This window comes from Chanodichthys erythropterus, chromosome 8 (genome assembly GCF_024489055.1).
Source record: "Chanodichthys erythropterus isolate Z2021 chromosome 8, ASM2448905v1, whole genome shotgun sequence".
Classification (NCBI taxonomy): Eukaryota; Metazoa; Chordata; class Actinopteri; order Cypriniformes; family Xenocyprididae; genus Chanodichthys; species Chanodichthys erythropterus.
Genome location: NC_090228.1, coordinates 42,078,512 through 42,095,238, shown reverse-complemented (window position 1 = coordinate 42,095,238; position 16,727 = coordinate 42,078,512). Strand labels below are relative to the sequence as shown.

Below are 16,727 nucleotides of genomic sequence, written 5' to 3'. Positions count from 1 at the left end.
GTTTTTCTCAACATGAAACAATATAAACATGATAACCATATACTGACTTGAGTGTATTATGTAGGCTATGTTTTGTACTATAACTGGCGCTGTCTGCTTTATTAGCGTCTTTCTCGTTCGCGTAGCTTGAGCTTAAATGATTTTGTTCTTTATATATATTTTTTTGTTTGCACATATTGTTTAATGATTTGAGCTAAAAGAAAAGCTTAAGATATATAACGTAAGTTCGTTGTGTCTATTGCCTAATCGTAAGTTTGTTCAGAAATGGTTACAAAATCTTGATGAATTAAAAAAAATAACATCCTTCTTGTTTAACGTCATTTAAATAAACGGATATTCTAATATTCGTTTTTTTATGAGCCCAAATATTCGAATACAATATTTTGGAAAAATGCCCATCCCTAGTTATTAGGTGTCCTTTTAGAATCTCAAAGTGTCCTTTTTTGGAAAGACATCTAAATTTACCTTGAAATATGCTTGCAGAAAATACAGTTTTATGAGAATCACCCAATCTGATGATTTACTTTGCTGGATACAACAAATGATGACAAAATAAACATGTCAAACAAGATAACTGATGTATATTTAATTTCACTATAAGTATGTGATTCAAATTATATTGTATTTTGTATTAAATTTGTATATATTTGTATATTGTATTTTTTATTAAAATTATATATGAAGAGTTTGGTTCCAAAATACAATAAACGGCATTTAAAAAATGAGTTTCCGTCAAAATCAGTATTGTATCTGGTCGGTATTGAAAAGTCATTTTGTGCAAAATGCGATATCCGTCATATTATTCTGTCATGTTTTCTCCCTTTCTTTCCAAAACGCAACAAACGCCAGTCTCCCTTCTCTGCAGAACACAATATATCCGCTCAACCAATCACAGCGCTCCATTCCAGACACTGCAAACAGTAATGGCGGTGCTCTGAATACAAACGGCATCCTAGTTTTCCTTATCTACTTTGTACTTTATGATCAACAAAAACAGAGAAATTAATAATTTTGACGGCATTGATGAAACTGTGGTGGTTTCTGCGGTGGAGAAGAAACGCAAGTCATCGAAATGTAACCACAATCACAACTCACTGCTTTACACTCAATTTCCAAATGATCAACACACTCCTATCAAAACTATACACATGTATGGCTATTATTTACACTATTTTGCCAACTGTCTAGCACACTGTCACATGTGAAAACTGTTTTAGATAACTAGTTCACTTTGCAATCAGCCTAAGCACTATAAATAAGCCGCAGGTAAGCTGTCCGTGTGCAGTACAATGGAGGGAGCAGGAAGAGTAAGAATTAGAGGAGGCCGAGGAAGAGGACGTGGAGGTGAAGAAGTAGGAGGACGAGCAGGGGGAAGAGGAAGGGTAAGAAGAGTAAGAAATAGAATTACTGATGACTTCAGAGCTACAATAGTGGACCATGTCATCAACCATGGGATGACCCTGAGGGAAGCTGGCCAATGGGTTCAGCCTAACTTGAGCCGCTACACTGTAGCAAGCATCATAAGGACATTTCAAAATGAAAATCGGTTAGTACAGTCACTTTGCAGTAAGCTTTGTAGCACTGCCATACTCTAATGAGAAACACAACAATACCATACATGGACCCATATAGTCAATATGGTGATTGCAAATAAATCCAATAGGCTACGAGAAATTCACCAGCACATAATTGAGGATGACACCACCTTCCAAAACATACACAATGTGAGCATTTCTGTATTGTGTCGTGTACTTGCCTGCAACAGAATCCGAATGAAACAAATCTACAGAGTCCCTTTTGAAAGAAACAGTGAACGTGTAAAACAACTGCGATATGACTATGTGCAGGTAAGCTATAGTATCATTGGTACTGAATCTGGAAGTGCATACTGTAGTACTGTGCATGGGCCTGCTGTGCTGCATTTGTTTTGTCTTGTCCAGAGAGTGATGGAGCTAGAGGCAGATGCCATGAGCAGCTTTTTGTGGATGAGGCAGGTTTTAACCTCACTAAAACAAGGAGATGTGGCAGGAACATTATTGGACACCGTGCCATATTCAATGTCCCAGGACAACGTTGTGGTAACATAACTATCTGTGCAGCTATAAGTCAAAATGGTGTTGTTCACCATCATGCAACCCTAGGCCCATATAACACTGCATACGTTATTACATTCCTGGACACCTTACATGACATGCTCACTAATGTTCAGAGACCAGAGCATACCAGATACGTCATCATATGGGACAATGTTAGTTTCCATAGGGCTGCTTTGGTCCGCAACTGGTTTAAAGATCACCCACTCTTCACTGTACTCAACCTCCCCCCATACTCTTCATTCTTGAATCCAATTGAAGAGTTCTTCTCTGCCTGGTGCTGGAAGGTCTATGACCGTCATCCCCATCAACGCATAGCCCTTTTACAGGCAATGGAGGAGGCATGTGGGGATATTGACCAGGCATCATGTCAGGCCTGGATACGGCATTCCAGAAGATTTTTTCCCCGGTGCCTTGGACTAGAGGACATTGCATGTGATATTGACTAAATTTTGTGGCCGGACCCAGAGAGACGACACAATGTAGACTGAATTTTTTTTTTTTTTCTCACTGAAATTACTATTTTGTGTTTTGACTTGGAAAAAAAACACTTGTGTTTGTTTTGATGTGTGTAAATAAACACCATTACTTTAAGTTTGGGTCCCTGTATGTTTACAGAACTATGATCTCATAATATGTATCTCTCAAAGTATGACCTCAAACTGACATAGCCTACCTTGTGCACAGAGAAAGCAAAAGCCAGATGTGTTTTTATTCATACCATCAGTGTGTAGTTGGCGCATTGTGTGCTTATTAATGTGATGGCTTGTGTTAACTGTTTGATACAAAAATACAATTGTTATTAAGGTTTGAGTTAAGCAAGGTTTATTAGCTCTTGCAAGTGAACTACAATGTTTTGCTGATTTGGTGAAGAGTTTTCTTATTTGTGTGTAGAGTTTTGATGATTTCATGCTGACTTTAAATGTGCGATTAATTGCTATTATTCACACAGAAGCATGTGATTAATCGTGATTTAAAAGTTTTAATCTATTGACAGCCCTAACATAAATAAATATAAACAATATACAAAATGTGCAGCGTTATTCCAGCACTTTTTGATTCTTGATTTCTGATCAGCTTTTGTGGAGCAAAACCTTAAAGGCCAAATAACAGCCACATTTGTGTTTCATGTCAGGAAGAGAATTTGGCATAAAATCTGTGCCAAATCAAAATGTGTGTGCGTTTGTGTGAAACGGACCCTGCAAATGAGCAGGAATAAAACTTGGAAGATGGATGAATTTTGTTACTATTGATGCAACAGAAATTTTAGGACAAACATTTTATTTGTAGGAATTCACTATAAATTATAGACATTTCACATATTTTCCAGTCTCTTCTTGAGAGGTTGATATAATAACATTTAATTATTTTAAATATTTTTAAAATCATAGATATTGTCTGAACATTATTGTTGCAAAACACCAAATAAATAAATAATACAGGTGCTGGTCATATAACTAGAATATCATCAAAAAGTAAAAACATTTCAAAAGTGTTTTTTAAAAAGATTTGATGATTAGAGCGTACAGCTCATGAAAGTCCAAAATCCAGTATTTCAAAATATTCTCTATAGATCAATCAAAAAAAGGATTTTCAAAACAGAAAAGTTCAAGTTCTTTAAAGTATGTTCATTTGTACAATCAATACTTGGTCGGCAGCACATATTACAGCAAATGACTTGCTCCTAGCACAAATTACAGCATCAGTGAAGTGTGGCATGGAAGTGATCAGTGTGGCACTGCTGAGGCACTATTGAGCCTTCAGATGATCTGTATATTGTTGGACCGACTGTTTCTCATCTTTCTCTTGAAAATATCCCAAAGATTCAGGGGTCAGGCATGTTGGCTGGCCAATAAAGCACAGTAATATCATGGTCAGCAAACCACTTGGAAGTGGTTTTTGCACTGTGGGCAGGTGCTAAAGTCCTGCTGGAAAAGGAAATCAGCATCTCCATAAAGCTTGTCAGCAGATGGAAGCATAAAGTGCTCCAAAATCTCCTGGAAGATGGCTGCATTGACTTTGCACTTGATAAAACACAATAGACCAACACCAGCAGACGTCACGGCCCCCCAAATCATTACTAACTTCAGAAACTTCACACTAGACTTCAAGCAGCTTGGATTCTGTGCCTCTCCAGTCTTCCTTCAGACTCTGGGACCATGATTTCAACATGAAATGCAAAATTTACTTTTATCTGAAAAGAGGACTTTCGACCACTGTTCACTGTCCAGTTCTTTTTCTCCTTAGCCCAGGTAAGATGCTTCTGATGTTGTTTCTGTTTCAGAAGTGGCTTGGTAGTCCTTTTCCTAAACATGTCTGAGTGTGGTGACTCTTGATGCTCTGACTACGGCTTCATTCAACTCATTATGAAGCTCTCCCAAGTGTTTGAATCGGCTTTACTTGACAGTATTCTCAAGCTTGCGGTCATCCCTGTTGCTTGTGCACCTTTGCCTACCCAATTTCTTCCTTCCAGTCAATTTTGCATTTAATATGCTTTGATACATCACTCTGTAAACAGCCACCACATTCAGTAATGACTATCTGTGACTTACTCTCTTTGTGGAGGGTGTCAATGATGGTCTCCTGGACCACTGCCAAGTCAGCAGTCTTCCCCATTAGTGTGACTTCAAAGAACAAGAGATACCCGGAATTTATACTGTAGGGATGGTCATTTAATGAAACTCAAATGTAAATATTCTAATATTTTGAGATACTGGATTTTGGACTTTCATGAGCTGTACGCTCTAATCAACAAATAAAAAAATAAAAAAAAAAAAACTTTTGAAATGTTTTACTTTACATATAGGAAATCTAGAATATAAGAACGTTTCATTTTTTTAAAATAATTTACAATAAAAAAATTAACTTTTTCACGATATTCTAATTATATGACCAGCACCTGTATATGTTTATTATTTTGCTTTATTTGACTAGAAAGCAAGAAAGACAGATCAGCTGCCTCATCAAAATACAGCTGCAGGATTGGCACAGCTGTGTTCAGGTGGCAATAAGATGATGTGAGAGTCACAGTCTGTTAATGTGTATTAATGATGTGTGAATCAGCTCTAACATCACCTGAATCTGCAGTTAAATACAAATCATCCACCCACCCACCCGCACCCATGATTTTCACATTGAAAATCATGATCGTCACATTACAATTATTCAAATTCTCAGTGTTAAGCGAGATGATATGGTAACATATTACACTGAAGTAGGCTGCTTTAACATGAACAATTATTTAAAGTAAAAATAATTTTTTGGCTAAATTACATTTTTAACAGCCTAAACCAGGGGTCGGCAACCTATATTAGGGTTTCCGCAGGGTCTAATAAAAAATTGTAGGCCTTAAAAGTATTGTGTTCTAGTCTTAAATAATATATATATATACACACACGCATGGAAAGCAAGTCATTTCTCCAACAAAAAAGAGCCATTTGAAAGAACCAGTACAATTATTGAAATGTATCATGTCTCATGTAATCGTTCAATCAGTGTTTCAGCATAAACAGCTTGTAAACAATGTGTCAGGTAACATACTCAGAGAATCATTCACTGACCATAAACTCTAGTCGAGAACATTTTGCAAAAAAAAAAAAAAAAAAAAAAAAAAAAAAAAAAATATATTACATTTTCATTATATTTATACCATTAAATTTTTTTATCATAATGTTAGTATTATAAAAATGGTCTTACATCCAATTATATACAAATCAGTTATTAATTACCCTTTAATAATCATTTTCCAGCTGTGTAGTTTACAACATTAGATTTTTGTCCTTGAGAAAAATTAACATGTACTATATCCATGTATCAAAATGAATAGATATTGAATTGAAAGCTCATGAATCCAGTCATGAAATGTGTGTCTCCTCCACACACTGACAGTCTCAATCTCAATATATATTTTATTAAACTTTTGATTTATAGGATTAAATTCTCTTATAATTTTCTTATTTTTAATACTACATATTCTCACTTGATTCTTTATTCAGTCCATTGAGTCCAGAATATGCTTGAAAGCACAAATAAAATGAAGGTAAATCTACAAACAGTCTGTCTTCAGAAACTCCGCCCTCTTACAAAACCTACCAGGAAGTGACTAGTCATTATTTCTAGCTTTCATTTTTGCTGAAAGCTAAAACGATTCAGTGTTGTGAAGAACAGAGAAGGACAAATTATATCAGGATTTTTGTGTATTTCTGAATGAACCCAGATTAGATTTTGATTGTAATGGTTATTTACTTTTCAAACCAAAGTTCAGAAAGTGAAAGTAAATTGTAGATCACTGGATCTTTTACAAGACGAGGAAATGGATTCAAAATCTGTGGAAGAGCTTTCTTGTCCTGTTTGCTGTGAAATCTTCAAGGTTCCTGTTATTCTGTCCTGTAGTCACAGTATTTGTAAAGAGTGTCTACAACAGTTCTGGAAAACTAAGGATTCTCAGGAGTGTCCTGTCTGCAGGAGAAATGCTTCAAAACAAGAACCTCTAGTTAATCTAGCGTTAAAAAACTTGTGTGATTCATTGATAAAGGAGGGAAATGAGGAGATCTGCAGCTTACACAGTGAGAAACTCAAACTCTTCTGTCTGGAGGATAAACAGCCTGTGTGTTTAGTGTGCAGAGACTCAGAGAAACACGCCAATCACACATTCAGACCCATCAGTGAAGTGCTTTCATCTTACAAGGTAAAACAAATGTCTCTCACTTCAAGTGCTAAATACAGTGCTAAACATAGGAACAGTATTATTTATATTATATATATGACCAGTATTTATTTTTGCTCAGACTAAATCTCCATGACTTCCCAGACAACATGGTGACATTGATACAATGTTGAGTTTTAATAATGAAATTAACATTACAATGTTTAAAGTATGTTGGAGCAGCATTAAAATTTTGAAGTCTACAGCAAACATGAATAAAGTGATATTGAACTAACAGTGATTTTTAGTTGATGAACACAAGATCATGCAGGTGTGTATCTCTGCAGAACACTAGTGGGTGTTTCCAAATCAGTGGGGCGTTTTTAAACCACAATGAAAATACAACTGAAATGTCAAAATAAAATAATGTTGAGATCTGATGAAAGATGGGAACTCCAGCTGGGGATCGTGACACATAGTGTAATGTTGATTCAACATTACCATTTATTCATTTTTGATAATTTCAGTGTTGATTCGACAGCAATGATGTAGAATCAATCACAGTGTAAAGATGATTCAGTGTCATTACCATTGATTTATTGAAATCTCACCATTTCCTCAACAAATTAAACCAGCATCAATTTTTAATGTTAATTCAATGCAATTAAGCACTGACGCATCAACACTGACTCAACATTGTTTCAATGATCACATGATATCTGGGTTACTACTGATATTCTGCACTGAGATTCAACCCCTCCGATGTTCACATCTCACAAAATCAGTAGAAATGTCACGGGTTACTAAATAATATAACAACAAAAGCATCCAAACATACAATGTTTAAACCTCTTAGCTACATAAATTTCACAGATTTTCATCTTAACCTGTAGGAGGAATTTAATACAGCACTGACATCCTTACAAACCAAGCGCAAACATGGAGAAAAAATGAAAGAAGAGTTTGATGAGATAATTGAACACATCAAGGTGAGGATATATAGAGTTAAATACTCCACATTCACACACACAGAGTTTATTAATGACATTAGTGGAGTGTGTTTTAATACAGAGCTGACTGAAGGGAATGTGATTTGATTTCAGTCTCAAGCTGAGCAAACAGAGCGTCAGATTAAAGAAGAGTTTGAGAAGCTTCATCAGTTTCTCAGAGATGAAGAAGAAGCTACAATCACTGCACTGAGGGAGGAAGAGGAGCAGAAGAAGCAGAAGATGAAGGAGAAGCTGGAGGAGATGAACAGACACATCTCATCTCTTTCACACACTATCAAAGACATGGAGGAGATGATGAAAGCCAATGACGTCTCGTTTCTAAAGGTGACAAATGAATCTGGCTTCATTCTTTGAGCTTAAAACTACTTGTACAATGTTTTATCGAGAGACTCACTGACAATAATAGTTTGATAAGATATTAAAATGTTTTCAAACTCTTTATTTTCCAGAACTTTAACGTCACAATGGAAAGGTGAGTGAGCTGCTCGTATCTCTTCTCTCAGTGGATCTGAACTCAAATTCACTGCAGTTCTGACTCCTGAATGTTCCTCCAGAGTCCAGATCTCACAGCCAGATCCAGAGATGTGTTCTGGAGCTTTGATTCATGTGTCACATTACCTGGGTAACCTGTCGTTCAGAGTCTGGAAGAAGATGATGGAAACTGTCCAACACAGTGAGTCTCAGCAGATTTGACACCAGTGCAAAAGATAGTTCAGATATAAACTCAAACATTTGATAGAAATATAATCACTTGAATTTCTAAGTAAATCTGAACTGTATTTCAGAAAATCATCAGATCATACAGTGAACTCATAAAAAGTCTATTCCTCGTGGTCTATGCTGATGTATTAGGATACAATAGTGTTTATTGAATACTGATATTAAACCTGAAGCCTCAATCCATTCTGACAGTAACTGAGAGATTATTGTTATGATTTATGATCTCTTTCAAGAAAGTCTTTGTGTTTTACATTTACATTTCTAATGCCATCATATTTCATCCTCTAATCTGATGTTCTTCTCTCTGCAGCTCCGTTGACTCTAGATCCAAACACAGCACATCCATGTCTCACACTCTCTACTGATCTGACCAGTGTGTCATTCAGTGATGAAGATAAAAACTGTCCTGATAATCCAGAGAGGTTTAAATGGTATTTTTGTGTCCTGAGTTCTGAGGGCTTTAACTCAGGAACACACTGCTGGGATGTGAAGGTTGGTGACAATACACTCTGGTGTCTTGGAATAACCACAGCATCAAACCAAAGGAAGGGAGACGTTTTCTTTAAGTCTAATGTCTGGCGTTTGGGGTACAATAAAAATAGAAAATACAGAAAATACAGCTCCCAATCCCCAGAGCAACCCTGGACTACCTTTACTGTTAAAGAGAAGCTTCAGCGTGTGAGAGTTCAGCTGGATTATGATGGAGGAACAGTGTCATTCTCTAATCCTGTGACCAAAAACAATCTGCGCACATTCAGGACATCCTTCACAGAGACTGTCTTTCCATTCTTATATAATCGCTGCACAACTTCCCCTCTGAGGATTTTACCAGTTAAAGTGTTTGTAACAGCAGAAAATCACAGTTAAATATGAGTGAGTGAAGCTGCAGCACCAGATTCTGCAGTCAGGTGCAGCTGCTCCAGAGATTAGGCTTGTTTGACTTCATGCAGCGCTGCGCAGAGAGATCGCGGCTGACTTGAAGCAGTGCATGCTGGATAGTAATTATGTCTGACCTGAGACAGCGCCGACACCATGTGACTGAGACGTATGGTATCAAAGTACCGCCAGAGCGATTCAAGAGCAGCTGCACAAGCTCTGATGGTGACACAACTGATTCACGATTGGCTGGATTCACCGCATGACAGCGATCACGTGTTTCATGTTTATTGTCACACCTTCAGTTCGACTAATGTTCACAAATCTGTATTTTTATAATAATTAAAGCTCTTTTCATGCAGTCATGATGTTACATTGTTTCTTGTTTATCAAAATATAACTGATAAAATTGTAGACCCCACTTTGGTATTTAAAGAATATATGATTATGTTGAACTTTATTCTTGTACAAACAGACACTGTAAGCAGTATATAAAGTTTTGAATGAAAATTTCTCTGAAAATCTGTATTTTTGACAAATATTCCATCTATTTCACTTCGGCTGTTGATAAAGTATGTAAACGCAATGCAAGCATCACTATGGGAAGCAAAAAAACTGTCCGACTTCACGACTCTGTTTAAGCTCCTCCCCGACAATCATTCTGTCTCAAATCGGACAACATTTCTAACCAGCATGCACTGCTTCAAGTCAGCTGGCCATCATTCTGTGCAGCGCTGCATGAAGTCAAACAAGCATATTGTGTTATTATTGGGAGATGAGAGGGTCTGTATCTCTTACCATTGGAAAAAGTGTAACGGTTAACTTGGATCATGTGAGGCACCTCAGCCCATCGTGTGGCAGTGACATCAGTGTCCACCGTTCAAAGTTTTATGACATTTGGTTACAGCTCATGTTAATCAGTTTCTTGTGGATTAGTGTGTTGATCTTGTGAATAAATGTTTATATTTGGTGTTTTATCGCTAGCAAATGAACAGTAGGATTGCATTTTTTGAGGAATGTGCTTTAATGTAGAAAAAAAAGCGTGAATATCTCTATTAGCTGCAAATCACTAGTCGCTGAAGTTTACTTTTATTCATTAAAAAGTTTCATCATCATTAGGCACAAAGTAGTCTGAAATGTGTCTAGTATCGGTCTGATTTTTGGGGCGAGGACATTATCGGCTCAAAAAGCATTTTTAAATCCACATTGAATTTTGCTACATTGATCATGTGATATTTACTTAAAATGCAATCACAAGTGTCTTAACTGTGAGGGTAAATGCAACTAAGTAACATTTAAATGATCATTTTACTACAATTTTTGCTTGACCATGTTAAACTTATCTAATCATTTCTGTAATACATTTTCATTCGAATTTTTCAACTTATAAAACATTAAAATATCTGATTAAATTATATGGTTATGAAATGGCAAATGTAAATTTAATTAGGCCAATTGAAACTTTTAGATGTGATCAATCACTAGAAAATGTTGAGTTGGAGTGGTCTGAATTTATTTTACAGTGTATAATTATATAATATTGAAGGGTTTGTATTCTGAATCCACTTCCGCTTCAATATCTTTTGAGTGCCGCACATATGTTGGTCTGTCTTGTTTGCTATGCAAGGGTAAATAAAGAACTGGTTGTTTGAATAAATACAGCATTATCTTTTATAACATAATATTTTGACGGAATTACATAAAAAAGTGAGTGCCTACATAGCTACTATAAACTTTAAGTTGATGAAAGTAATGTGACGCACTTACTGCCTCAAATGCTGCTGTTCTAATGACAGACAAACACGTGTCCAACATTCACTGGTCAAAAACTTTCTAAATTCATTTCAGCTTGATTTTGCTAAAATGTTAATAATATAATGACACATGGATCTGTCTGACCATATATTAAGCTATTTTAACAGTGGCTGACCCCCAAAATGAGTGATAGAGCCTAGTTTTCTAATAACATATATTTATTTACCGTTTTTTTTATTTTTAAATTAGTATGAACGAATTATTTAAAAATAAAATATTTAAAACAACAATTTATAATACTTCACTGATGTATTTCAACAGGTCACTCATGCACATCTATTCCCATGTAACAGAGCGCTGCATGTAACATGAAGAAATTATTGATCACTTTTTATTAAATTGTCCCTTTGTATTGGTTAAAATGTGAGAAGCCAAAAAAGATAAGAAATCTTTATAAAAATATTTCAAAATAATGAAAAAATGGCCAAAAATACATTTGCATATATTAGTATTTTTCATCCACATCTGCATTTATCCTAAATGTAGGCTACTGTAAGATTGAATTTCTTGCCCCTGAAATACTTTTTGAAATATACTTTGGTATATGAGTGTTGAAACTAAATATATTTTCTATTTTAAAAATATATATTTTATTGAGATTCATTGTTACATTTGGTCACAAATATAATATATATATATATATATATATATATATATATATATATAGCGTGAGGGGCAACAAAACCTAAGCCCAACCAAATATAGCCTGACTACGCCACCCTGGATCTCTCTTCAGGGAATGTTGGATTTAATTATAAGACACAGATCCAATGTGTACAAAACCAAAAGGAAACAGAGACGGATTTCTCAAATACAATCAACTCACAATTTATTTCCAAAAAGTACCATAAAAAAAAGACACATAGAAAAAAAACACTCAATTATGAAACATGATTCAGGTTGATGTAATACATGATATTATATCTTTTTGTTTTTTTAAAAAAAGAGAATGGCAGCTAAACAAACCAAAAAAAAGAATCAAAACCTAAAATATAACTAGCGGACACCAGAGGAGTACTGACCAGCCACCGGTATGAGCCCACACTATGATCCCAGTAAATACACCCTCAACCGTGCCTGTGAACAACCACACACGATACAAACACACGCGCACACACGCACACACACAAAGGGGAGAAAATATACACAACACAAGTGGACATGCAGTGCATCATAGATTATCCACCAAAGAGACCACACCCGAGATCCAACCAGCACCTCTCAGTGATCCGTTAAAACAACAAGGAAAGAATAAAATTAGTTTGGTCTGAAAGTAAAAAAAAAAGATACTTTGGAAACTGACCATTCAAGGGTTAATCAACCGTGTATAGTTTCAGTACGACCAGAAGCATTGCCAAACGCGTTACAATCTCAAATTAAATCAAACCGCCATCACAAACAAAAGAAAATAAACAGATCCAGAAAAGAAAGAAAAAAAATAAGGAAAGGAAAGACAGCAGTGGCAACTAAACAGCAAATCCTAAAAAAACAAAATAAACAATGTTACATCTCAAATAAATCTTTCCACCCCTCAGGTTAAAATCATACATAAAATAAAATCCTACCAATGCTCTATTGGGTTGAACGGCACTACAACGCCATTTTCACTGGTTACCAACCATACATCCACCAGCCCCCGGCCCAACAGGGAGACCTACTCCGCCTAAAATAAACCCTACAATGTTAAACACTAGTCACAAATTACAAACTAAAACAATCAGACAAACCTACCTCGTACTCAATACCCAACACCCTCACACAGAGCAAGTGAGGAAACCGCCTGTTTCAGACAAAGAACAAAGGTCTCAATTGAGCGCATTGTTCTACTTGTTAAGGCATATAAAAAAGACATTGTCATGCAGAAGTTGTCCGCTACTCTTGTTTAAAGATCAATAATTGCAAATCTGTTTTCTTCACAGCGCCCAGCACCAAAGTCCCTTTAACTCTGCAACAGAAGGTGCTGGCACACTTTTTGGCTTCGTTGCAGGCAGAAAGTTGTTGCCATCAGTTGTTCTTTTTCAGCTCCCTTTGCTCCTTCTCGATGGTAGAGATCCTCCAGCTTCTGCAGTGTCATCGGTTGCCTCTGTGGATGTAGTGACTGTTGGTATGGACTCAACATACCAGTGTGGTGAACATTGTGCGGCTCTAACCATGATATTCTGAACCTCAGATTCTGTCAAACCTCATGGAAACTGAAACATGATCATCCCCTTCAAGGACAGTTGGTATGTATTTGTGTAACTTGTTTGTCACAGTGTCGTCTTTAAAGCCATAATGTTGTGCAATATTTTTTGCATGTTAAATTCTTTAAACTGTTGGGTTGTGTTTGCTTTCACTTGACATTTGATATTCAACAGTGCTTTGATCTGCCTGCATTGACACTATTCTTTAAGAGCTGCTGCCAGCCAAAATTATATACCAGTTATCAATGTAAAGCTGCTTTGACACAATCTGCATTGCAAAAAGCATTATATAAATAAATGGTGACTTGACTTCATATGTTTAAAACAAATTCAATGTGTAGGTAAACTATGTTCTGGATGATCGTAGACCATTGAATGAAATCATTGTGAAAGATGGTCAGACATGCTTGACAAGAGAGAATCTCATTACTTTGGAAAAAAGTACGTTCATTAATGGTATGTAATAATTACCTTATTTGTGTTGTGTAAAGATATTTTTTGAGACAAAATCTATCTACACAACATTTATAGGTGGGAAATGCTTGCTTGAGACTTGGGAAGGCAATGATACAGAAGCAGATATGTATGTTTGACATACACAATACAATACAAAACAGGGGCTTCCTAAACAAGAATATGGCATTGACTGTAGGGTTTTATGATCATGGTAAAAGACGTGTTCTGGTAAAATTGTCAACCAGCAGATTAGATGCTTTTAACTGGAAGGAATGATTATTTTACTATTTTTGCAGTTTTCCTGGTATGTTGCCATGGAGGCACAGTTTGATTTCACAGATGTAAGTGCAACTTATTTAACAAATACAATAATACACACCACCAGTAGTATATCTGTACAGATGTTTAATTGTGCACATGACATCTTTAAGTGTGGGACTGTAAATTTGTGTGGGTTTTTTAATTGGACCTCTTTTTCAGGATGACATGCCTTATTTGAGGCGGTGGTAGTGTAAGCTTCTAATTGACCCTCCACCAGGAGTTTGATTGACAGGCGATCTAACCAATCATAATGCTGAATCCACCATTTAGCCCCAGTCAGGGGAATTAGCAGATTACGTAGGTGGACTTGAACTTGGTGAGTACTGACGTCTTTCTGCGATTGAAGCAACATTCCTTCTGATGTTCATTCATGTTTATTTGATGCTATAGATCAAGGATGGACAACTCCGGTCCTGGAGGGCCAGTATCCAGCAGAGTTTAGCTCCAACCCTAATCAAACACACCTGAACCAGCTAATCAAGGTCTTTAGGATTAGTAGAGAGTTATAGGCAAGTGAGTTTTTATCAGGGATGGAGATAAACTCTGCAGGACACTGGCCCTCCAGGACCGGAGTTGTCCATCCTTGCTATAGATGAACTAGTAGGAAGAGATGATCGGTTCAAGAGCCGCTTGAACTGAGGCACTACAGCGATCTGTCATGACACATTAAAGAGCCACAAAATGGCATTTATTGTTTAAATTTCTATAAAAATGACAAAATTTGAGACTGTTTCATATCAAAAGTAAACTGCTTTGTCTTGTGTGTTGACGCTTTGTCAGCGTCCTCTTTGCTCCGCGATGTATTTTTTACTGCGTGAGAACATTATGTGTGGCAAGAGATCGGCATGGCTTGTTGGGGGGTCTAACTAAAGGGGGGGGGGGGGGTCTTTGTGAACAGTCAATTGAGAACCTTCAGATTAAATGGTATGGATTTGGTAGGAAAAGAGAATTAATCACAGTATTCTGGCAAGCAAGAATTTGTTTTTTATTTGTTTTTTAAGCATGGCCAAAGGTTTGCTCATTTCACACAGGAAGGTTTACAGATGGATATCGTGCCCCAAGTCTTGTGTATCCCATGGAAGAGAAAGCATGTGAAGGTTACCAAGGTATGAATCATTTCATGTGAATGGTATGCTGTGCAGTTTGATGCACACTTTTGATGCACTAAGCAGAGGTCTCTTAACTCTGCTCCTGGGGACATATTTAAGTTTTTTTCCTGTGAAAAAGTTTGTTCATGCCTTAAAATAGCTTGAATGAAACTCTACACCATGGCATCATTTAGTCTGTCTCAGTAGTAGTAATAATTTAATAGTAGTAGTAGTAGTAGTAGTAGTCATAGTCGTAGTAGTCTGTTGGATTTTGTACACATGTTCAGAATGGATTTAGATTTTTAAAAATGTACTGTAAAGGAAAATCAATGCTTTATGTTTATTAAGAATATGAGAATTAAGAATTTCACAGGTAGTTTAACACTGGATTTAGATTTTTAAAAGTGTATTGTAAGGGAATAATATTTTATGTTTAATAAAGGCTATTACAAATATGAAATATGACATGTTTTTGATCATAATGTAATAGATTTCTCATAATGTAAAACTTATTACATCAAGTTAAAGATTTTATTACATTTTGAGCCAATTATTACATTATGAACAAAAATGAAAATTGTCATTATTTACCCACCCTCATGTCATTCCACACCCGTAAGACCTTCATTCTTCTTCAGAACACAAATTAAGATATTTTTGATGAAATCTGATTGTTTTTTTATCCTCTGTTGAAAGCAATATTGAGATATTACAGTCGACTGTTTTAACAGTCGACATGACTGCAGTGGTTCAAACTTAATTTTGTGAAGCGACAAGAATACTTTTTTTGTGCAAAAACAAATAAAAAATATCTCAATTAGTTTTCTGAAGGTCTTACTGGTGTGGAATAACATTAAGGTGAGTAATTAATTACATAATTTCCATTAACCAACACAAACCTTAAAGGTCCCGTTCTTCGTGATCCCATTTTTCAAACTTTAGTTAGTGTGTAATGTTGTTGTTAGAGTATAAATAAAATCTGTAAAATTTTAAAGCTCAAAGTTCAATGGCAAGCGTGATATTTTATTTAACAGAAGTCGCCTACATCGAACGGCCAGTTTGGACTACATCCCTCTACTTCCTTCTTTAATGACGTCACTAAAACAGTTTTTTGACTAACCTCCACCCACATGAATACACAGGAGTTGTGTTTGTAGAGTGTGTTTGTTGCCATGTCGTTGAAACGCTGTTATTTACATCCCGCAGTCCAATCACCGGGTCTGATTCCGGCTCAAATTGATAGGGTAAAATTAAAGACATGTTAATCAATCAAGCCTTGTACCAATTTAAAGAATCCATCACCATGCACAGTTTCAAAAGATCTGATGTCACTGACTGCACGCAAAGTTAACAGCTAATTGGGTTACAGCATCCTCGTCTTCCCGTTGCAGTACATTTAGCTCAGTTTCCTGGTAAGGTAACGATCGATTGTACCACCAGTTTTTGAAATGCCACAGCTGTTGATGCGCTTCCTCAGTGACGATGTCCCAGTCTTGAGGCTTTCAGAAGCTAAGACCTTA

General features: G+C 36.2%; 1 protein-coding gene across 1 annotated transcript; it reads left to right on the top strand.

Moving 5' to 3' along the window:
* Window positions 1-6,224: 6,224 nt before the first annotated feature.
* Window positions 6,225-10,965, top strand: LOC137024961 (nuclear factor 7, brain-like). The gene is made up of 6 exons (XM_067392937.1): window positions 6,225-6,780; window positions 7,632-7,727; window positions 7,842-8,072; window positions 8,198-8,220; window positions 8,303-8,421; window positions 8,779-10,965. Exons 1-6 carry the CDS (start codon window positions 6,406-6,408, stop codon window positions 9,333-9,335), a joined length of 1,401 nt encoding a protein of 466 aa, XP_067249038.1. The 5' UTR covers window positions 6,225-6,405; the 3' UTR covers window positions 9,336-10,965.
* The last annotated feature ends 5,762 nt before the right edge of the window (window positions 10,966-16,727 follow it).